Below are 24,609 nucleotides of genomic sequence, written 5' to 3' on the forward strand. Positions count from 1 at the left end.
CGCTGGAGCCGGCGGCCGGGCGGGAGGCGGCGGCGCGGGGGCGGAGGAGGAGGAGAAGGAGGAGGAGGAGCGGGATGGGATTCAGGCCGTGACTCAGCAGCCGGCGCTGGTGCGGTGGGGCTGCCCCTCGGTGCAGCGCGGCCGGGAGCGGGCAGCGGCGGGCAGAGCCGGAGCGCCGCGGGCAGCGGCGGGCGGGGCGGGGCGGGCAGAGCCGCATGGCAGCGGCGCGGCACGGCGGGGCGGGGCGGGGCGGCAGCAGCACGGGAGGAGGAGGACGAGGAGGAGAAAGGAGGAGAAGGTGCCGGCGGTGCCAGGAGAGGGGAAGGAGCGGTGCATCCCGCCGCCGAGGGGACTCGGCCGGTGACATCACCGCTGGAGCTGCTGAGAGCCGGAAAATGGCTGCTGAGAGGTACCGGGGGACCCCCGGGGAAAAGGGGGCAAAGCTGCGGCCGAGGGGCGCGGGGTGTCGGCAGCGGCGAGCGCCACGCGGGTCCGCGGGGGAAGGAAGGGGGTCAGTGCGTACCCTGCACCCCGGGGGAAGGGATTGGGAAATGACAGAGATCCATCCCGACAAGGTGACCGGGGCCGCGTGCGGGGCTGCCCCGGCACTGCAGGACGGGGCAGTGCGCTGTGCACAGCGGGAGCAGCAGCACCTGCGGGGCTGCGGGAAACTGCAGCCGCTGCGCTGCCGCCAATGTCAGCCCGTGCCCTTCGCTCGCCGCCGGCCGCAGCATCAAATCCTGCCATGTGCCGGTACTGGTGCAGATGATACCGAGAGTTCACCTACGGTGCTGTTTCTACCCCTCTAGTTGTTACTGTGATAGTCCAGACTCCCAAAGACTTTTCAAAGGTATTTGGAAATGCAGCTCTAAACTCCCTCACAGACACGCAGAAAAAAACCCACTTGCTGTAAAGAAATCACTCACCATGCAATATATAGCCAGGTACCATTTTGCAATATTGCATTTACTCACCTTACTGGGGGAAAAGGTTCATTCAAGGCAAAACTCGTGTGCTTTTCATGGATCTTTGATGTCAGCACATAAAATTGAAGAGCATTTCCAAAACTTTGTAGAAATAATTAAAATGTCTCTGTAAATATTGGAGAAACATTGAAATGTTTCTGCTTTAAATGACCGACCTGAAGCTACAGAAAAGCATATGTATAAATTTGAGTTAAATTTAAAATATGCAAGCTGGAAAGACAGAGAGGCAAATGTATCTGTGATAGCTTAAATAAGAAAAGGAAGAATAGTCTCTAGATTAGTAAAAATAATTTATCACCGGGCTAACACTTTACTGGGTAACACTTTACTGTACCCTTCAGGTTATAGAAATCTGTTATCATTAAAAGATAGCAGGGGACATAAGTAAAAAAAAAAAAAAAAAAAAAAAAAAAAAAAAAAAAAAAAAGTGTTTTAGGTCTATAATAATTTATTTTAGGATTTTTGTATCATTTCATGTTATACACCAACAGAGTGAGCCAAAATAGTCTGTCCTATTACTTTGTAAAATGGAAAGTTGCTACATTGCAGCCACGGATTCCAAGCTTTCCCTCACAGCCTAGAAGCTGCCAAATGCTGTAAGGTTGTGTTGCATCACGTGGTGCAATATTGAAATCTTTCCTAATACCGCAGTACACTGCAGTAGAATGGTTTTGATGCAGATTACCTGGAGATTATTCAAACAGTCCACGTTACCTCACTGAAACATGAAGCAAATTGGTGTGATCCTCCCGGCATCATGCTGCAGTGCCACGCTGCAGGATACTGCGGGAGCAGGAAACTTTTTGACACCTTTAGCCCTGCACTGATGTATTGTTTCAGAGTGGGATGATGGAGCAAAAGTAGCACGGCAGTGATTGCACGGTAAATCGCAGAGAACCGAGGGGGAAGGGTTCTTCTCACATTGTTCCCGGGTAACAGTGCATAGAAATCATCTGACAGACAAATCTCTAGTGAAAGCTTTTTAGTTTAAGGTTTATAGCTTTTCCCTTCTAAGAGACTAGAGCTCACTGGTGTCTTGAGGATAATGGTTATCAAAAATGATATAGTGAATTTCGTGACAGCTGCTCAATTTTTTTTTTCAAATGCAAAACAGAGTACAGTTTAGTACAAGAAATGCTGACATGCATGATTTTTCAGAGAGCTGCTGCTCCAGGCTTTTGAATCAACTATTTCACATGTACATCAAATTGCTGCTCAGTCTTTCTTTATATTCATTACTGCTCTATGCTTGTTAAATACTGCAGGGTATGGTAGTGTGGTTAAAATATTACTTCCATGGTGAAGGAAGTTTAAGTTGCTGAACTTACTTCACATTACAAAAAAAGCAAATTATATGTGGATAGATTTTTTCCCCCCAAATAGTAATAAAGAGAATTTAAGAGAAGTTTTGTAAGTATCACACTTTAATCTAAGATTCTTTACAGAATGTTTTTTAGGGGACTTTTCCTAAATCATAAGGATGATAAGCAGAGAAGACAAAAGAAATGAAGAGAGAAGGTTAAAACAAAACCTCTCATCTGAGATTTGACCTCAGAAGGGAAACCCTGGAGGTGAAGGCATTGCAGAGAAGTAAAAGAAGGTAACAAATCTTGAAACTGTGATCACAGGGAGTGGAATGGGAGGGGAGGTCAGAAGTTGTTGAGAAGTAGAATTAAGTGTTTTGTAATCTAAGAAGGCAGTTATTAATTCTGCAACAAGCAAGGGGTCCTGCTGCCATTTCAGAGTACACATAATGTGAGTGCACTTTGGCAGAGTTGTGAGCAGGTAGGATGCAGGGTCCTGCAGATGCTTGCTTTGATGGGGACCATAGGCAAAGAGAGCCGTGACAAATCACTGGCACAACTGAAATTTTTGGTGGCAGTGAGGGAAGCAGCCTTTCACTTGAGCAGTGCTGAGGGGTGAGGTGGTGAATTACTTGGGCAGAGGGATCAAAAAGGAAAGTTCTGCTTCAGAGAACCCACAGAGAAGAGGTGACCAGCAAATGTTTGGAAAAGTGGAAAGGCACAGGAGGATGTTTCTGTGGTTACAGTTACTCTTGAATGCAGTTTACCTATTTTCCCAAGTCGCCTGAGGCAGGGAAACAACATGGAAATTGTGCCAAACTGCAGTAATGTAAGAGTTGAACAGGGAATGTGCTGTAGCAGCAGCAGCCCTCCTGCAGGGAGATAAGGCAGTGTTAGCCTCAAATATTCTTTCAGCCAGTCTCTCATGATAGCCTGTTCTGACTTAGCAATCTTGCCAGCAAGGCTGAAGGAGGAGATCCTTTCTTCCCTGACCCTTGTCCTGCTTGCACAATTGCAGCAGTCTCTGGGCTAGTGCATAGTCCTTGATAATTTAGGTGATGTTCAGACACATATTTTAAAAGAAACTAAAAATTCTAGCTGAGTGTCATAGGTTAGGCTGACAGGCAAGAAAAATTGCAAAAAGAAAATGTGATGGCATGTCTGCAGAGGTGTGGTGACCTCCCCCAGTGTGAGCCATGGGATTCAAGGGCACTCCACAGCTCTGTGAAGGCACCTCTCTGCTCCTGCAGACCTCATTGTACAGCTGTTACACTCCCTGTGTCAGTGAGTTGAGGGAATAAAGGTCATATGCTGGATCTGGTGATGAGGACATAAGAATATGAGATTATGCATTAAATAATTTCAGAAAAGTAGCTGAGTAAGTGAAGGGGTAAGATCATCTCTTTTCACTGGCATGTAGATATGCTTTGAGGACTGTGTTTGTACTAATTAATTATATTTGAGTAAAATATTCTGCCTAAATGACTACTTAACTGGTTAGAAGGGTTCTCTAATCATCTAATACTTTCTAACAAAATATTTGGGTTTTCCTCATCAAACAAGAACCAAAGAAAATACAGTTTAAACCAAAGCAGCAAGCAAAGAAAATACAGAAGACATCAACGTATCTGAGTGTTATCAACTTCTTTCAATGAAATAATTGACTTTTCCCCTCTATGTTCTACTTACATGATGCCATCAGTGCTACCCTAGCAGCTCAAACGTAGCATAGGAAATGTTGTGAGAGTTTCTGGTAAATTATTAAACCTTATAAAACACTTTCTTCAGCTGAAAGAATAACACTTTCTGGCTTGATATAGGCAACACATTGAAAAGAAATCTGTTATGTGAAATAATATGTTCTAAATTCAGCAAGGTTATTACAAATCTTCATTCTGCGAGACTTGCTAAATTGTTTACTCCATATAGTGCTTTGTATGGTTAAAAGGCACACTAGCATTAGGTAATTCTTACAGTGTCTGAAAATCAGTAAATGTGTATTATTATTTCAGATTCATTGAAAAGAAAAGGTGAACTATCAATTGAAAGGTTGTATGATTTACCCAAGACCAAACTCTGATTCCAGTGCTACAGTCTAAAGCCCTCCATGGCTGGAGCATTTTGCCTTCTCCAGGTGTCATAGGTGACCATGTAAAACCAAATTCTTGTCAGCTTTATATATGCAGAGGTTATTGTCCTTATTTTGTGAGTTTATCAGCTCAAACATCTTGTGTATTTAAATTCTCTCTGTTTATTAGACTGAACATAAACCAAGTGGAGACTGAGCCATACAGTTGTACATTCATGACTTACAGTGTTGCTGGAAAAATGCTAGCAGGAATCCTGTGAGCATAAATTGACTTTATATGCAGAGAGGCTGTTCTTGAGCCTAGATGGAAATATACTGCTGAAGCTCCTATGGCACTTTTTTTTTATTACAGCAGCAATGTGCCTCTTTGTCCTTGGTTGAAACTTGCTCTGTATTCGTTTTTGGCAGTGTTTAGTGTAGCAGTTGTCAATCTGTATGTGGCCTTACATCCAGGGGGGAATTGCACTTCATTAGTATTTTAACTATATAATTGAAAGTTGTTTAAGGATTGTTTCAGGCTGATATACAACACTGATCATTCCACTATTATATTACTTTATAGTTGGGTTGAACTGCATACAGTAAAAAGACCTTTAATTTTACAGGAGGGGAAAAAATAGCTCTAGTAAGTTTTGAGGATTTTATCCTTGCAGGGAAGATGTGCTGCTGTTAATTCTCTTAAGTGTGTGCAGAATTACTCTTAGTTGAAGCAATATTCCCTGAAGTAAGAGGACAATATATATGTCTGTTTTTCTAGTTCATGACCTTTAATAGTAATGAGGATTTTTTTTTTCCTTCTACCTACCAAAATGCTGAAAACCAGAGCAATTGGGGAAGAGCTTTGGAGCAAAAGAGCAAGCACTTTGAGTATTGATCAGGCATGACGTCTCATCTATGGTACTCACCTATGACAGTCAGTAAAGACATAGAAGTAGGTACAGTAAAGATGCTGCTAAGTTATTTAATACTGACCAAAAATCAAGCCTGGAATTTTCTAGCTTCTATTTCACTTCTTTGCTTTTAAGAGTCGAAGGGATAAGGTCACCAACAGTAATGCTCTAGGGTAGAATGAAAAATATAGTTTCTACTACCTTATAAAAAAAGTAAGATGCCTCCTCCCATAATCTCTCATATCAGGTTATTAGAGGGTTTGTTTGAATAAGTCCATTTTGAAAGTGCATTAGTTGCATACAGAAGGTATGTCTAATATTTTTTCAGCCCTTTAGGAAAAGGTTATTTGACTGCTTGGGCTGTTGCATGGAGAAAGTGCACAATTATTGCTCCTCAGCACAGATCTGCATGTGGTCAAGCTTTCTCTAATGATCCCATAAACATTTTTAGACAAGATAAGTGATGCATCACTGTTTTTTAATGTTTATAATTTGGGAGCTGTTAAAATGGATTGCACTGGATTACCCAAGCCCAAGGTCATAATGAGTACAGCCAACTGTTTGACTTTATAGAGCCATGTTGACTCCTTACTCCTTGACTTCCAGACTACTTATTGCTTCTAAGTGTTTAAATATATTAACCTGCATGGAAAGAGCTTTCTTGGAATTATTCAAACTCCTGTAGCCATAGGTATTTCATGCAGTTCAATAAATAAGGAGATTTATTTCTTGGTCTGTACATTAATACATTTTGTTGTGCATGGCATTTATGAACAAGCAAATTCAAGAGAGTATTAGTTCTCCATCTGTCAGCTGTGAAATAGCTATTTAATAAAGATACTAATGTCAAGCAGAATTAAGATAGCTTCCTGCATCTTAGTTGGCATCTTATTATCTTAATGTGAATCTTTCACTGAAAGTGGGATTAAAATACAGATAAATAAATGGACATGGTTTATAGGCACATGAGATATCCAGGCTCCTATTTAAACTTGGGTAAATCACTGAGGCTCAGAGAACAAAGCATTCCCTGAATTTGTGTTTAGTGCCATTTGAGATGCCTAGAGTTAGCCATCACCATTGTAAGCCCAGAAAAGGGTCCAAGCCCTGTGTCAAGTCTGTGCCCATCAGAAGAGGCAGCTGGAGGCCAGGCATAATAATTTATGGTATCTAAGATTGCACCATGCATTTATTTTTAGGCTACAGAATTGAACCCTACATCAGCTGAAAAAAGCTGAATTGCTCTCCAGGAAGCTTTAACTGTGTTGAATAGGGGCTTCACACTTATGACTGTTGGAGCTGATCAAGGCTGAGACATCTCCAAAAGGATGATAGTTGTGATTTAAAAAAAAACAGTGAAAGATTTGTGCTTCTAGACTAGCAGCTGAAGGCCAAGCAAGTAACAGTGGTGCTAGACACTGGCTTAGAAAGCCAAATTGACCCCTGCACCTCCAGTGATTACAGCAATAGCTTAAGACACCTGGTGCACCAGTGACACCTCAATGTAAGCATCTTCATCTAGAACTGAACACTGCACTGGAAACACAGTAATGATGCTAGCTTATCTTGGAATCCATTAAAATGAATGCCAAGTTTCACTCGTAGTTGAATAAATTATTGGTTAGAACAAAAGTTTAGTACTTCCAGACATACTAAATATACCTGTTAAAAAATTCATTATTCACAATTCATTATTCATGATTCCCATCGCTCAATTTAACAAATAAAATTAATCATTTGATGCAAAAATCAGCATTTTTCCAATAGATTTCTTCAAGCTTCAAGTCCTTCAGAGGACTTTGGCATATTTAGATATTAGTATTATTTTATAGAACTCCTAGGTTGCTAAAATGTAGGAGGAGGTTACTGTTGTGAAAAATAAGAATGGCTTCATGAATTCTTTGGGTCACTTAATTGTTTTAGAATGTGGTACAAGGTTTGCATGAAGTTCTCTGTGTAATCCTGTGAGTTGTAAATGCTGCTGAGGCTTTAAAGTCAAGGAGGCCATCTGGGTAAATAAGGCCAGACCTGCTGCTTTACCATGAATAGCATCACTTCTTAGAAAAGTATCTTAGGTTATTTCACAGTGAGTCACACCAGGATAATGATCTGCAATGAGGAAGTGACCTCTTGAACATCAGGAATGAAATCAGAGTTTCATCTTCCTGTGGAAGATAAGTTCATTTAGTGGATCATTTCTGTGGTAATTTCTGTGCATTTATAGTCTTAAGAGTTGCAGTAGTGTTCTGATACATGCTCTCCTAGATTCCCAGCTGAATTTGGAACACAGTGATACTGATGATTCTGGAAAATCTGTAGTCTGTATTTCTCAGCTAAGAGCAGCTGATTTGTGGTTTTGAATCATCTTTTCCCAGAAATGACTAAGATATTGCACTGTAAATCTTTTGAGCAGTTACACACTTTTGTATTCTGACAGCACCTAATTCCACTGAATTAATTACTAAATCTTACACTGGTATCAGGTAAAAACTAATAGAACCTACAACAGGGCTTATAGCTTATTTAAATATGGTCATGTTTTCCATCATATACTTGCTACTGCAAATTTTGAAACTTCAGTGCAGCCCAAGTTTTCCATCAACAATTTGTATTTAATATTCTGACAAGTTCAATGTAAAATGTCACAGTCTAAATAACACAAACCAAATCTGTCACTACCACTTATCATGCTGAATTGGAAATAAATTGGTTTTTAGAGGTAGTTTAATTTTAAGACTAGTTAGGTTTGGGTTTTGGTTTGGTATATTGTCTGTTTTCCAAGGAAAACAGGGATAATTGAAAGCTGAACTCAGAGGATAAATAATATAAAATATTAGTACATAATAAAATATTAGCTTTATTATATATTTATTATGTATTTCATTAAGGCTGCAGTCATTTGGCCTAAAATAAACCCCCTTGCATTTCACCTGGTCCTCTGAAATCAGAGGAACTGGGCTTAGTTTCTGTTTAGGGCTGATTCAGCATCACCAGCCTGGCTGAGTTCAGTAAGAAATTGTAGGATCACAGACTTACAAATAGTGCAGTTTATCAGTTCAATACTATAGATCTGAGTTCAATAAAAAATTTCACAGTCCAGATTCACAAAAAGTACAGTTTCCTGAAGTAACAGGAAAACAGGTTCAGGATTGCTGGTGATAGCATTGCAGTAACTACAGTCTATCACAACTGCAGGTGATAGTAACAGAGATCTATTAGTGATATATAGATAGAAATATAAAAATATTTACAGCACTTTAAAATGCACTGGAGGCACAAAACTCACCTAGAGGCATCTTTCAGGTGAGGAGGACAGTCCATCAATGGATCCCAAGTAAGCAGAGGTGTTTCCCCTCTCTTTTTCTTTCTTTACCCCAAACCATCCTTTCCTTTGTTTTAGGTGTAGTTCTGATGGTTATGATCATACATGTGTGTTTTCATTTCTCTTCATTTGCATTCTTAGGATGTAAAAGTTAATATGCAAAAAGGCTTAATGAGGGTCTTGGTTATTTTCAGTAGAATTTATAGTTGACACAAAAGGTAGAATAAACACTTTGGTCCTCCTCCACCTGCTGAGGTGGCAGTAAAGGCTGTCTGACCTTCACTAGAAAGTCTTTGAGTGCATCCTTTTCTCCTTAAAGGACAACATTTATCACAAGGCTGGTTATGCACAGCTAGAGAGGTGCAGGTTTTCTCTGGGGCCTCTCTGAGACTTCCACTTCACCCAGGTATCTATTGTTCAGTCCTTACACCTTGCTCCAGCTGGGTATAAGATAAGCAGGGACACATCTCATGTTTTTCTCAACCAGTCTTATCAGTTCTTCACTTGTTGGAATTTGAAAATAGGGAACCATGAACACTTCGTTGACAGCTTTGTCAACCCTCTGTTGGATACACTGAAATAGACAAGGCACAAATACCATGATTACTATGATGACAATCAGCACATACATGTTTGTTTTCAAAATTTCTCTCCACAATGGTGTGAGGCTTAGCCAATTAGATCATTTAACCATGATCCTTCTTTGACTTTGAGTTTGGTCATACCATTTTGCAATTGTTGTGTGCTCATATGTATAGATACTGAATGATTGGAAAGGTTCACGCAACACATTCCATCAAAATCTTTGAATCCATGTCTATGCACTAACAAAAGAAAAGCTCACTGCTCTGTTTTGCAGAGTTGCATGTCTCTGGCCTTGAACATCAGCTAACATTGACTGACTTAAGGCAACTCTGTAGCAAGCATGACCATTTACCATAATTATGGATCTGTGGTACATGGTTGTGGTGCAGTTCCTTGATTGCTGAATCCAGTGTCAAAGCCCAGTTTTAAGCCAACAGAATCAGACTTGTCAAGTGGGTACACAATCTCATGTTGTAAACTTGTAACACTTTGCACTGTGTTTACTGAAAGAAAAGAGAAATAATGATCTCAGCATGCCATCTGCCATTCTCTGGCTGAGTGGAACAGACTGTCAGACAAAGGGTGAGATATGTCTTTAAGTGATGTTTGTGGATTTTTGGTGGCTTGGGATTTCTTGTGTGGTTTTTTGTTTGGTTTGGTTCTGGCTTTTTGTGTTGCTTAGTAACAATATCATGATTACAAATTTATAGCATTTGTGCAGTATGTGAGGTGTTAACAAGTTTGTAAAAATTGAGTCCAATTAATATTTCCTCTGCAGAACTTTAAAATTATATGGCTCCTTCCTTTTTCTTTTTTCCCCTTTTACAAATGACCAGAACTGTGAAAAATCATAAATTTGCATTTCAGTATTACTTATACCAGTAGTGTTTTCAAATGGAGCATATAGCAGAATTAAGTAACTTGTAAAGCATAAGTAGCTTTCAAAGGTCATATAATTGTCTCTGTGGTTAGTAGCTGCACACAGAGTAATGGCTATGAATGATTATGTTGCCTGCAAATGAAACACTGAACAAAGCATTCAGTGTCAGAAATCTTACTTGATGACTTGCAGAACTATGTTAGAAAGATTTAAAACTGAGAACCACATACACTTTAATGGATTTTACATGCCACCTTTTGGCTTTCTATAGCTTCTGCTGGAATACTGGAATCCATCCTACTATTCAAAATCCATTCAAAACAAAAAAAAGCTAATACAAGATGGGTTGGACCAGGCCAGCTTCTGTAAGGAGGCTCACCAACTCTGTAGCCACTGAGTAGCTGGTGGAGAGAAATAGGCTCTCCCATACAGGAAGTAATCTGCTGTCTTTTAGACACATATCATAGGGTGAGATGAATCACCTCCCTTTCTACAGTGACTGAGCCAAATGTGGCTAGACAACCTCTCCCTTTTTAGGCAATAAAAGCTCGGTAAGGTTAATCCCAGTCCCCAAGTTATTTTGTTTGTTTTCTGATGATACATTATATTTTGGCTTTGATCTATTTTGGCAAATAAGATTTTAGAGGGAAGTATCTCCAGCAGTCCTGACTTGGAGTAGGTTCACGTTGATTCCTGTGGAAAGTCAGGGTGAGAAAACACTGCATGGCTTCTCTTCCAAGAAGCGAAGTGTTTCACTATTCCTCTCCCTTATTAGAGACATTTTGTTCTACCTTTCCATTTCCTTTAATCACTGGCTAGAGATGATGCCAGCAGACAGTTAGGTGTTATCCCCAGGGCCCATGGATTGTCACAATAAATTCTGTGAAAAGACATCGTTTCATTAATGTCTACTGCAGGAGCTGAAGGAGTTGCTCCATAATATAAAAATACTAACAACCAACTACTACACTGTTCACATTTCATCGTTTTACCCATAACACAAGCAGTTGGGCTTATGTCCAGTAGAGCTGCAGCAGAGAAAAGGGGGCCTGGCCAGTTGCTGTTGCTGCCCCTCAACTGCTTTCCTGGCTTAGTCCCTTCATAAACAGCAGGAACATTCCTTCTCTCAGCATGCTGAGAGAATATGGCAGCTGTTAAGGCCCTTAGTGAAATTGCTTTAGCTGCTAGTACACCCTCTGACCACAGGCAAGAATCTTGTCAGCTCAGAGCTTTATGTATAATGTAGATAAATTGCTGAGCTCCATGTCCTGCCATAACCATGGTAAAAATTATCCTTAGCTTAAAGTGTCAGGATGCATTTTCATGGATCCTGGTGCTTGCCTGGTGTAAAGAAATATTTTGTTGTCCATGTGCTTCACAGTGTCTACCAGTGGCCCCTGGCTGCTCTCATGGGCTCTGAACATCCAGAAATCCATGTTTCCATTGACTCCATGAAGCTGTTTAAAAATGTAGACAAGCCTGATATCTTCCAAAAGCTGTTGGACTTGGTCCTGATGTGCATGATATTGGCACCATGTGTATGTTACCAGCCCTAGTGCTGTGGGGAATCATCACTTGCCCTGCATGCTGTGAACAGCCTGTGTATTCAGTGTACCTCTGGAAGTCCTGGGCTGGCTTGCTAACCCTGTATAAGTTCAGACCACAGGAATGTCCCATGGCTCTGAGAATATTTGTCTCAATACAAAATGAGAGACAAAAGACAAACTGTTAGAGGACTGCAGGGAAACATTAAAAAATATAGAAGTCAATCAATCAGTTGTTAGCACACTGGCAGCTCTAACTTTGCTGTAATTCTATTGCTCTTATGTGGGCTTTAAGGAGGGTAGAGAAGTAGCTCACAACTGCCAAGGCCAAGGGGGGAAATATGAAAGTACTTTGAGAAAAAAGAACTGGGTGGTGGAGATTGCTGGGTTAATCAGAAGCAGAAGTAAATCTTTGAGCCAGATGAGTAATGTTAAGCTAAGTGAAGTATATGCTCAAAAGCATTTTGAAAAAGAAGGAAGACTAGTGATGCTCAACTGATTGCATATTCCACCCGTTTCAAATCTGGTATTTTATTGTTCAAACAAGCAATTCCAGTTTAGACCTTACCTGTCCATAGTGAGGTCAGTGCTGAAACTTTGGGTTCTGTTTTGTCTATATGTTTATGCATTTGAATGACCCCTGTCTGTGGTACTAGGATCCACCCAGTATGGATCAGTGGCAGAATGAGATCTCTGGCGAGTCATGCTAGGCAGAGATACTCAGGCTGCTTCCACTTCCAGATTTTGCATGAGATAGATGTTTTTTGATCTTTAAAGACAAGTAATGGCAGTTCCTGCAAACACAGCCTCCTTTCTCCAGTGAGGCAATACTTAACAATCCTACTGCTATCGCACTAAACACATTCTGCATAAAATCCTGATTTAATACTCCTTTTAATGATGATTTCTTATTTATACTGCTTGCCCCATTGAATCAGTAAACATGTTGACAAGACTGCAGCTGTCTTTTGCAAATTAACAAGTTCACTCCTGTATGGAAAGCAAGCTCTGTTGAGGCATAGCAGACATGGAATAGTGGCAAACTGGGCTTCTGCAAACAAATTGACATTACTTCATAGAGCCGTGCAGCCAGATATTCTCACTTTGACACAATAGCCCTATGTAATTCTCCTTTTCTACCTCTGAGTTACCTTTTTGACAGCCTCTTCATGAGGCACTAAATCTGCTCCTGACTGATTGAGGCCAAGTCAATCGCAAATCACACTGTCACATCTAGAATTTCATCAGTTTTCAGCTCTAAAAGTATTTCACCTTTTTGAATTGACCATATGTTTGCTGGAAAGGAGATTCAGGTTTGAAAATCAGATTTTCTATATATTGATTTAAGAATTTTAAAGTAGAAATTATCTTCTCTGAGAATAATAACAATACTTAAAAGAACTGATTACATTTCCAGTAGAATTTACACTCTTGTGAAAGGCTATCAGCCTAATTGAGAAAATAAAACTCAAAGTACAACTTGTTCCCTCCTCCTGGTAGAGAAATTCAGTGCTTTAAAAAGCTCAGAATGGCATGTTGCTTTAAAAGTATTATTTTATGAAGCAAATGTTTTAACTGTGTATTTGGGTTTGGGTTCTTCTTGTTGCTGTTGTTCCTCATGAAGCAGCCCAGCTCTCTTCCACTCCTTAGCCTGTCATTTCTTTTGTACATCAAGTTTTCCACTGCCAGAATGTGTCATACCTCACCCACTCAGTTGTCCTGGGTAGTTCTGGGTTGGTTTTCTGTGGCTGCATTTGTCTTCCTGCCCATAAAATTATAACTATACATCCCACTTAAGAGCATGTATAGCTAGCACTTACCTTCGTTTTAGGGAAAGGTTCTATTACACCTGTATCTTTTAGTCAGAGGCTGGACTAAAAATTATATTGAGAGAAATGTTGTAGTAGTAGTAAAGATCCCAGCCATATTGAACACAGAAGTAATATGGGAGCCATGACTCTGTGAGTAAAAGCTGTTTTCTGTGCATAGTTTTGGAGGCAAATGTCTGATGTACAGGTGTTAAACAGACCATCTCCCATCTTTCAAGGGGGATACAACTCACTGCTTGGATAGTTTTCACTTTCTTAGGATATTTTCATTCAAGGTAATTACAAATATCTAGCAAAAGGAGGTTGTTTGGGACTTTTTAAAGTGTTCTTGTAACATCCCTGTGTTATGATACAGTAACTTCCTTTTTTCCTATGATGTCCTTCAGGAAGTGTCTGTGTGACAAGAAAGCTACTTAACAATGAAAAAATTCACGCTGTTTGATTTTGTAAATGATAATTCACTGCAAATTGGAGAGACTTCATGGATACAGGACCTTCCCTGTAATGACAGCGAACTAGAAAGACTTCTAAAACCTAATGAGCATGTACTAGTAAACTGGCCTGTGGGAGAAAGAAAGACAGAGAAGCACCTGGTGAAAGTTGTGTACATGAGTGGTGAGTGCAGTTCCAGAACATTTGTCTGATATTAAACATGCTTTTAAGGTATATTGCCTCATAGGGATTTGGCCCTTTTCCTTTCCATCATTTCAGATGACCCCCAAGAGCTGGTGGAAATGATGCAAAAGATATTACGAGCAGATGAAATCACAAAAATACAAGTCCTTGGAAAAGGCAAGAGGAAGAGGATAGAAATGATATTCTCAGAAAGTGAGGACAGTGACCTGGATAAAGAAAAGGTGAGTTTATATCTTTATGTGCTTTATATTGTTAGGTCCATAAAGGAATGAAATAGACTGTAACTATTGATCCTTCATGATATAACACACAAAAGATTTATAGGAAAGGTAGGAATACAGGCAGCCTTCACATGGTACCTCAGCACAATAACCTGTCAGAATTATTACTTAGGCAAATGGATTTTGTCCCTCTCTGTGTCAAGAGATGAATGTTATTCAAGGTTTTCATGCTTTGTAGCTTCATTGCATTTTCGCCCATAAGACAGAAATCTGACAAGTGTGTAAAAAAGGGAAGGGACCAGGTATTCTGAGGTGCCTTGTGCTGAGATCTGCAGTGACAAAATATAGGGAAGGAAAACATAAAAGTTGACAAAGTTATAAATACATTTTTTAAAACTATTAATGTCAAGTGCACAGTGAATAAAAATGTATGGAATATTATAAAATACTGTAATGAAAGACTCTATAGGAATGCAAAGGCACTGTTATGCACTTTTTGCAGGGGAAGATGATGAAACATATAAAAAGAAAGAAATCATTGCAGGCATCTGCTCCTGCCAACATCCTGAGTCAATTTGAAACATCTTTAATTAACAAACAGGTAAACATCCATTTTCAGCAATTTTAATGTATTAAGCAGAAGCAGTTTAAAAGGTATTTTTGAGGAAGGGATAGGATTTTTGCCATAGTGAAGTTAACAGTTTTAAAAAATTCAGCTTTGTAAAATTGGTGAAGACAGAACAGAGACAAAGGTACCTAACAGTTACATATTACACTGACCTTTCATTTTTAACTTCAGTAAGAATACTAATAGCTCTGTTTGGTAACAGCTTTTATTGAAATGTACCGAGTGTGTTTATGCAAGAGAATTTTAAAATGTATTTTAATATAATAGATACTTTATATATCTATTCATATATATTTATATAAATACATATAAAATAGATATATATATAAAATAGATATTTTAATGCTGGTTTTGATGCTTTGATTTTATGTTGTTGTTGCTCTAGATATCACAGTTGTTTGGGGTTTTTTTTCAGAGAGAACCATATTCAGGAAGCAACTTTCTATATAGTGAAAGTAGCAGTGATGATGAAGAGCCTTTATTTCAACTCTCCAAGGTAGAACTATGTGCCAAAATTAAAAGTCTCAAGAGGAAGCTGACAGATACCATGAGAGAAAACTGCCGCCTGAGGCAGTCCCTGGTGATGCTTCAAGGTAAAGTCAGAAGTATTTTGATGAAGAGGAAAGCCTGAAGGTCAGAAAAAGCTTGATTTATAAGAGGCCATTTGGATGGGAATTATGGATGCTCAAGCACCTGACATGATCAAGGCCTACCATTAGCATCAAAGTCTGTGATACATGGCAGCATTCAATTCCAGCAGCACTTACTGTCTTACACAGAGGCCATGCAATCATAGAGATAGAAATGAAAAAAATCTGTCTAAATCCTGCCAGTTGTTCCCAAGAGAACCTTTCTGTATGCTGTGTAAGCATTGGCTAAACTCAAATAGTTCTCTGACCAACTAACCTTATTTACTAGCAGTTTTCTTGCTCAATTGATATTTCATTTATTCTGAAATTGCTGAATTTCTAATTGTTTTGGTGATTCCTCATTACTGACAACCTGAGTCAGTTTCAGATGAACCAAATTTAATTCTTTCCCAGAGATATTTTGTTCCGCTGTAAATGAACCCTTCATCTCTTATTGGTCATCTTGAAAAAACCTTTCACTTGTCCCTGTCCCTTACTCTGAGGCAGCCAAAACTGAGCCCAACATTTCAAACCCTTAGTGAATGAATAAGGTTTAAAGAGGATTTACTCCTTCCCTTACCAGCTACACCATACCATCCCTAGACAATCTGGTATCTGTTTTTTTTATTGTCAGATGATTTTGCAACTGTTTATCATTTTCATTTCTCACATGACTGCATTTCTTATGTTATTCATCTTGGTTTGAATAATTCATCTCCACCTTTTTAAATATTATTTGTAAACATTTTCTTAGTGTCTGACAACTTTTCTCACACATATAAGTCAATTTACCCTGCATCCTGAGCAATTATCTTAGTCTTTTACAGCATTTTCTGTAATTTAGTGATTCTGTATCTTGCTGATATGTCACCTTTTGCATCCTTTTTGCTCTGCATTGATTCTTCTTAATGGATGCAATAAAAGTTTATATTTGAAACTATTACTTTGAGCAAAAGTTATTCAAAACATATTCTCTATAGATTAAAAAAAAGGAAAAGCCTCTGCAGTATGTGTAACTTCTTTGAAGGAAAAATAATCAGACATCACTTAGCCCATATTCAGTAGCTTTATGGACTTGTAGAAATTTTGAGACTGTAAAAAGAAAAATAATCTGTTTTGTGCTATGATGGGCATAAACTAATAGTTGCTCAGTTCCTTGCACTGAACTGATCTATTCTAGAATCTGAGGTCAGATATTCATGGGTGGGGACAGCAGAAAGGCAGGAAAGCATTTGAGAGAGGAGGAGGAGGAAAGTATATTGAAGTGTCTTTGCTGACTACTTTGAGTCTTTTGCATTATGACAGGAATCTAATTGCAAAAATATCCCTGCTTATGTAACTGGAGTCTGAAAGCTTCAATTACTATTTTACCTCTCACTTTTCATCTGATTTCAGTGTTGCCACAGGCAGTCAGTCATTTTGAGGAGCTGGTGGGGATGGCTGAAGCACTGCTGAAAGGGGGAGTGACGTCATCCACGTCCAGTCTGCATCCACATGCTGTTTGGAAGGCATCACACAACCCTTTAGCAGATTCCTATGCAGCTATGCATAGTAACTCCAGCTCACCAATAACTTTGAATGTGGAAGATGAGGAGCAACAGACTGAAAAACAGGTCAGTTAAAAGGCCATTTCAGGCATAAAAATTTATACAGTATAATGTTTACTGCCATAGCATAATATAAAAATAACCATCAGTAAAATAATTTGTCATCATTGCATTGATAACATGACTAAGGAGCTCCTTTTGTGCAGAATGCTCTTTCCATGAGAAGCACAAGCTTTTATTCAGTGTCCTGTTCACTCTCAAATTCACTTTAATTTCAGTGACCTTGCATATCTGTGGCTCAGAGCAGAATATGGACGCATGAAAAAAATACCAAGATAACTTCCAGTCTAATTGTTTGGATGCCAAAGGGGAGTGATAGTATTTGAAGGATAATCTAAGAACACCAGCAGTCTGTTCAAACTGTTAATTTTTAATTGGAGGGTGTTATGATTCTTCTCCTGTTCCAAAACTGGCCAGCAGTTAAATAGAAATACATGTACACAGAGATACTGAGTAAAGAAATTCCCTTATTCTCTGCAATTATAAAAGATTGACAGATCTAAGGTACAGAGGCTGTACATGAAAAAAATGAAGGCACAACCAAAAAAATTATTCTAGCGTCTGCATTCACAATTTACATAAACATTATTATGCATTGGGTCATGCTAATCCATGCAAATCATTCTTGTGTGTTGTCATAGAGTGCTAAAATCCAAAGAAGTCTGTTAAGAATTATCGTGGTATGTTTTGACTGCATATTGCAAACCACAGAATTTGACTTTCAAAGAAATAAAAAGACCTAATTTTCTGAGCAATTTGCCTTACTTCATAGAGGTAGCTCAAAATTGCCTGTTAGGAGAGTTCAAATTCTTAGGCTGTACCACTGCTGCTTGCAGAAGCCACTGTCAAAGCCCAGCACCAGATGTCACAGTTCTTAGGGCATGTCTGCTCACAGGCAGGAATATTTGCTTGGGCACAGTGCCATGCTACCAAGGCAGAACAGAAACCATGCCAGAACTGGACCACAGCCAGCCTGCATGGAGTGCAAGCAGAAGGGTTTTGCTGTGTCTGAACGTGTCCTGTCTCCACTAGCCAGTAACAAGGATGGAAGGGTTTGCTGGGATGCATGGGGTCCTTAGTCTGCCCCACACTTCCTCCTGGGAAACAATCAAGCTGTGTGCATAGTCTCAGATGCTGAGCACTATGCAAGTGTGGTGTTACCTCAAGCACACCATTTGCAGAGATTGCTTTCGAAATTGTGGTTTAAAAATAGAAAATGAAAAGGATATTTCAGTGGTAATACTATATAATATTTCTAGAAAACTGCAATTAGTTATGCCTGTGACCAATTTTGTTTTCCAGTTCAAGATCGAAAAGTGGCAGATTGCACTTTGTAACAAGAGCAAACCTCAAAAATTTATAAATGACTTGATGCAAGCACTTTATACACATGAATACATGGCTACACACAGCCTGACAGGTGCAAAGTCCTCCTCTTCAAAGGATAAAGCGGCAAAACCAGCTATGAATCAGAATGAAGTTCAGGAAATCATAGGTGATGACTTCTTAACTTACTCAAGGTGGCTCTGACTTGACAGGGGGCTTTCTTGGAGGGAGGGACTGTCATATTTAACAGCTGGTCTACTCAGGTGATGAGCTGCTTCCTATTTCCTTCTTCAGCTACCTGCTTTTTTAAACCATCTGTTAAAAATATTGCCAGTGAAATACCAAGTAGCAGTATTTCTACTGTGGGAATTCTGTGGGTTTTATTCAGGTGACTGCTCAGGCACAGTGATATTGTAAATTTTTTTTAGCCCTTGCAAGGTTAACCTGCAACAGTCAAACTTGGAGCATGATGATATCAGATAAGGGAAGGCAAAAAGAGGATACACTTGGATCAAATTTTAAATCATGTCTGCTGTGTTCTGAAGTTTAGTGAATGTTATGAATTCTGACATTTTAAATAGTGCTAGAGGCAAAATGAGCCTGTATAGAAGACAGAAATAGTGATCAGAGAAGCAAACAAAATTTGATTTATGCTGAGGTTTACTGAAGAAAATATATGGTGCATAGGACAGAAAATAATTTCAGATGGAAGTATCAGCTTTAAAGAAAACAGCATTTTGTGAGCTTATGAAGCCAAATTTTAATTGGATTCACACCTATAGCTACATACTAAAACAATATAGCATTAATTACTGTAATTCCTCCCCCATTGCCATTGCTTTGGACTTCTGAAGTTCTCTTGGTTCCCTTCTCAGTTTAGCTGCAGTTCCTGTACTTAGTACAGTTTTATTGAAGTTAGCCAGCAGTTTCAAAAGTTATCACTTAAAAAAACCTTTTTTCCTTAATAACCTTATTAGAAAAAAGGCCCAAAGTCAAGAGAGATAAAAGGAAAGTGTGGAGGATGGTAAAAAAAAATACATTGAGACACAGTAAGATGAGACAGTTTCAGAACAACTTTTGAGAAAAATGAAAAATATTTAATGGGATGAGAAAAATGGTTGGACTCAATCATAGTGGGGTTTTTTTCCAAACCAAATGATGTTATGATTCTAAATCCTAATAGGGCCTAGGCAACACTGAAAAGGGAAGCAGAGAAGGTAATCAGGACATGGAATACAGCATGTTGTGGAAAATTCAGTGACAAAGCCTATAAAGAAATCAAAGAATTTCATTAAGGTAAAAGAGAATACTCTGGAATTTAAACAGAAAAGTGTCAACATTATACAAGAGAAATTAGAAGGAAGCTTGGGAGATCTAGGACTGTAGAAAATGACTTAGTAGATCAGGTTATTTAAAGAAGATGGAAATTGTAGGACTTCAAAATAAAATGGAATGAAAGGGCAGGGAAATCAAGGGGAAGGAAGATAATGGAAAAGAAGGCAGCAGGAATCACATTGCTCATGTTGAGTCCTGTTACTATTGCATTCAAAAAATGTAGCCAGGGAAAACAGAAAGGAAATTTTTAGAAAAGGTGACATTACCTGCAAATGAAAATTAATGAGGAAAAAAAAACCCTAAGAATCAGACTCATAAGGACTGATGAGGATAGGAAAAGGACTCTGATCAAGAACAGAACATAAGGACTGATGATTAGCATGCACAAATCACTCACTACAGAAGCCCTTGTGGCCCTGGAGTTCCTTTTGAGTCTGCCAAAAGCAGGCACAGCAATGTGGAAGGCACAAAGGAAAACAGGAGCTGGCATATGTAAAATCTATGAAGGAGTTTGTAAATATAGTGAAGTAACTAGACTGGAAGCTGAAGTAGCTGGAACTTTAAAAGATACAAGAACTATATTTTTTATTAAATATCTCTTGTTTCCCTGATTTGGAGGTTCCATATATATATATAATCTCTTTATTTTTCAGGAATTACAAAACAGTTGTTTCCAAACACAGATGATGCTTTAATTAGGCGAATGATGGGACAAAAACTGAACAACTGCACCAAGAAGCCAATTTTAAGCAAAGATCTTAACTCAGGTGCTTTTCAGAAACATAGCTTTTGGTAAGTCAAATAAAAAATATGCCTGCACTGTGTAATTCTGCATATTACTTAATAGTAGTAAAATCTAAAAGCAGTCTTAAAATTCAGATAATAATACATATTTACCTATTTGGTATATGCACTACCAAGCCAATAAATATTTCCATAACCTTGTACAAAAAGTATGTAATACAGGAGCAGTCCAGTTTAACATTAGTGCACAAAAATAGTTATTGGTTCCAGAAAAAGCAGCACTATTAAATGAGAAGAAAACAGAAATAAATGTATGGAGTTGCTTTGCTCAATGTATCTATTTTAGATTTGGCATTATTTACCTTTGTTATTATTCTCTGGCTCACCAGAGACCAGTCAATTCCATTTTCATGTCACCTATTGTACCCCAATTAACCCACAAGTGAATATAAAGAAAATCACACCTCTTCGGTGCATATTTTAAGAGTACTGTAGGAGAGCTAAGCAGGCAATCAACTACTGCCAAAAGTCTTAAATTATTGTGTCAGAGGAATTATTAAATAACATCTTACCTGTTATGGGTGTTTTTGCCTTGTGAATGAAAGTAATATAAAATTGCCAAACTCATGGCTATGGTTGGTGAAGCCAGCTATTTGCACAGCAGTTTCCACATACACCAGCTGTACATATCACAGAATGGTGGGGCTGGAAGGGACCTCTGCAGGCTGCCTGGTCCAGCCCCTGCTGCTCCAAGCAGGGTCACCCAGACCAGGCTGCTCAGAGCCATGGACAGTTTGGTTGAGTAGCTGCAAAGGCAGAGGGGACTCCACCACCTCTCTGTGCCACTGCTCCACCATGCTCACAGTGTTTCCTGATGCTCAGACAGGACCTCCTGTGTTTCCATCTCTGCCATTGCCTCTGCTTCTACCACTGGGCCCCACTGAGAAGAGCCTCCATCTTTACACTCTCCCATCAGGCATTCGTGCATGTAGATATGATCAGCTTGAGGCTAAACAGGCCCAGCTGCCTCAGCCTCTCCTCAAGAACCTGATAAGAAATGAGCAAGAAACAGGACATGAGATTAAAATAGGGTGACAGGGAAAAGAGATTTGTCCTTACTCAGACTTCCAATACTGAACTAACATTTTCTTCTTCCTGGTTCACTTATCTCCTGCATGTTTTTAAAATCCAAATTTGCAACTGTAAGACACTTAATAAGAAAAAGAATCAACACAGCAAAACAAAAAAAACCCCCAAAAACAACAATTAAGAAGCACCCCAAGCTATTTGACTATGTTATGATACAAAGGTTTAACAAGCAGTAGTGCTTTGTTTCTAAAATTCCTTTCTAAGCCACCAGGTAGCACTCCATGGACCACCAGTGGTCTGTGAATTATTACTTCAGAAATATTTACAGAATGTCTGTTAAGAAAGTCCACATACAAAGGTTTTTCCATTTGGAAACAATAAACAAATGCACCAGCCTGGCAAAAATAGTTTACTGTATTAATGCTTTTCTCCTAGAGATGAGAAGACTTCATAAATCAAAGGTCCTGTGTATTTGTTACATATAGTATGCAGTGATTCACTGCAGTATTTTTCCTTGTCAGGCATGAAAAATAATAGCACAAAACCACACATTTTGTCTTCTTTGAAAGTATTAAAACCTTAAATATTTTAATTCTTTATCTTCATCAGATGGATCCATACATTTTGCTAATTCCTGAGTCTTCTAATGTACACAGTATTCCTGAAGCCTTGATAGGAAGACCTTGACTACACTAAAATAATTCTGGATTGTTATTTAGTACTGCCTATAGACCTTCCAGTTTAAACTCAATATTTTAAAAATGCACTTTCAATATTTTAAAAATGCCCTTGTGTCTGTTATTGATCAGTCTTTATGTAAGATCCAGTCCAACATCCATTGCCTGAATAGTGTCTTTTGAACTGAAGCATTTATAATGGATTTTTTTTTTTACATTGGTTAAGCATTCCCTCACTGTCAAAGCAGTTAAGCACCATATAAATAATCAAGATAACTTGGTGACTCCTTTAACTCAGATGACACACATTCTTGGTAAGAAAAGTAAAACAATTTAAAAGTGCTCACAATCTCACTGTTACTCCTTCAGTCCACCTTCCAGCAATGCAATACAGAGAGGGGTAGAGAAAATTATGTTGTGCAGTAGTTTTAGTAACCACCTATCCACACAAGTTACTAACTTTAAAAACTGGTGATGCTGCATCTTTTATTTCCTCCCTTGCTGCTACTTCTTCCTTACCCATCTCCTCCACCTTTTCCCAGAGTAGAATTCGGATTCAAGAGAAAAAAAATTGGAGTCAAATCCAATGAGACAGACAAGTTTCCATCTCAGATCCATGAAGCTGGGGTGAAACAAGGAAAAGGGCAATGTGAGAGTGAAGAAAACTGTTTAACTAGCTACTAAACAAACTCAGCAGCTCGGAAACTAAGTACTAATTGCACATTTAATGTTAATATCTCAAACTTAATTATAAATTGTCTCAACAGTGGTTCAACAGCTGCTCCTCAGGGCATCAACTCTTCGGCTGTTCCTCCTTGTACACAAGACCAGCAGGATGATGATTCACCAGCCGCTAATGCACAACTTCAGCAGAGTGACAGCTGCCTGGCTCCTCCAGCTCCTGCCCCAGAAGGTCAGCAGGAGTGTCCCAAAGCCACTTCTTCTAAGGCGGAGTCTCAACTCGCCAGCAGCTCACCAGCGCCCTCTCCCAGCCAGCGTTGTGGACAGGATCTCAGGAACTCAGACAAGGAATAACAGAAGGTGTTTCATTCCAGCTCACATACTCAACGATTAAGAAGCAGTATAAAATGAAAAACAAACAATATCTAAATTGTACTAGATATATGGTAGTGTCCAACAGTGGACAGAGATAGAAGCCTGAGAACATTTTTCTCAAACAAATGAAAATCCCATACTCTATGAAAAAAAATGAAGGCATATTAATATCTTTGGATTTAAGATGTTATAAGATATATGCATGTTATGCAGTAATTAAAACTTGTAAGAAAGAATACAAATAGAGTTCCCCTTAGTTAGAAGAAAAACATTATTTAAAGTACTACCAAAAGAATATATACAAGGAACCATAATTTACCTTGCTTTCACCTGGACAGCTGAGTGAAAACTGCTTAACCGATCATAGACAGCTATTGTATATGAATGCAAAAAAGATACAGTGATATGGAGAGAAAAATGAAATGAACACTGTGGCCAGCACAGGAGTAGAAAGCACAGGGCCACATGAGCAGAGGAGAAGAAATAAAATAGATGTTTAAGGCTGCTATTAACTTGGAAAACAAAAAAACTTTCTTAGTGCAATGAAACTACAACTTTCAAGATATGCACAGGAAAGAAGCAGTTGTTTTTTAACCTCTCAAAGTAGACAGACAATGGAAGAAGCCATGTTCCTTTTTAGCTCAGGGAAGAGTCCTCCAGGAGAGCTTGTTTAGTTATGGAAGCCATTCTCCTACAGGGATTCTGCTGCTGGTATTTTGCTGGTTCTTACTTTCTTCCCTGACCATCAGGTACATAGGATAAGGATGCCAGGTCCCTTCAGTTGAGAAATAGAAGATACTTCAGCAGAAGCACCTAGTAAAGGACAGAGTTGCCTGCCAGCTTCTACTCCCTGTGTTTTGTTTGTAGTATGCTACCCTTTGCTTAGAGAAAGGGTGAACAGGCAGAATATTCCTCATGGGACTACAATCAGAAAAATCCCAGTGTCTGGGCAGTTCCCCTTGAGATCTGATGCCAGTTCTTCCAGGAAGCAGCTGGCTGTCACACAAACCCTTTAAGAGCATGAGGAGGAAGAGTGGAAGGTACAGGTTCCCCAGGGCAGTGGTCACAGCACCAGCCTGGCAGAGTTCAAGAAGTGTTTGAACACTGCTCTCGGGCACATGGGGTGACTCTTGGGGTGTCCTGTGCAGGGCCAGGAGACTCAGTGACCTGATGGTCCCTTCCAACTCAGCATATTCTGTGGTTCTATGTTTTTTTCTCCTTGCTTACTGATT

At 39.2% G+C, this 24,609-nt stretch overlaps 1 protein-coding gene across 2 annotated transcripts; it reads left to right on the plus strand.

Annotated features, from left to right (window-relative positions):
• The first annotated feature begins 276 nt into the window (after nucleotides 1–276).
• On the plus strand, nucleotides 277–23,519 carry BEND6 (BEN domain containing 6). 2 transcript variants are annotated; one of them, XM_079298662.1, is made up of 10 exons: nucleotides 277–409; nucleotides 2,432–2,586; nucleotides 13,816–14,044; nucleotides 14,141–14,286; nucleotides 14,789–14,887; nucleotides 15,330–15,507; nucleotides 16,939–17,156; nucleotides 18,453–18,645; nucleotides 20,465–20,603; nucleotides 23,089–23,519. In XM_079298662.1, the coding sequence occupies exons 3-10, from the start codon at nucleotides 13,849–13,851 to the stop codon at nucleotides 23,354–23,356; spliced, it is 1,437 nt and encodes a 478-aa protein (XP_079154788.1). In that variant the 5' UTR covers nucleotides 277–409; nucleotides 2,432–2,586; nucleotides 13,816–13,848; the 3' UTR covers nucleotides 23,357–23,519. The 2 variants fall into 2 exon arrangements, with proteins under 2 accessions (XP_079154788.1, XP_079154789.1); XM_079298663.1 differs by lacking the exons at nucleotides 277–409; nucleotides 14,789–14,887 and having other exon boundaries at nucleotides 2,461–2,586.
• Nucleotides 23,520–24,609: the final 1,090 nt, after the last annotated feature.

The sequence above is a fragment of the Erithacus rubecula genome (assembly GCF_903797595.1).
Source record: "Erithacus rubecula genome assembly, chromosome: 2".
In the NCBI taxonomy this organism is placed as follows: domain Eukaryota; kingdom Metazoa; phylum Chordata; class Aves; order Passeriformes; family Muscicapidae; genus Erithacus; species Erithacus rubecula.

What these genes read in the sequence shown, in the direction of transcription:
- BEND6 (XM_079298662.1), top strand. Translation starts at nt 13,849, where the DNA reads ATGAAAAAATTCACGCTGTTTGATTTTGTAAATGATAATTCACTGCAA. An exon ending in GAAAGTTGTGTACATGAGTG is followed by an intron (nt 14,045 to 14,140) that starts GTGAGTGCAGTT and finishes CCATCATTTCAG; the next exon opens with ATGACCCCCAAGAGCTGGTG. An exon ending in TGAAGTTCAGGAAATCATAG is followed by an intron (nt 18,646 to 20,464) that starts GTGATGACTTCT and finishes TTTATTTTTCAG; the next exon opens with GAATTACAAAACAGTTGTTT.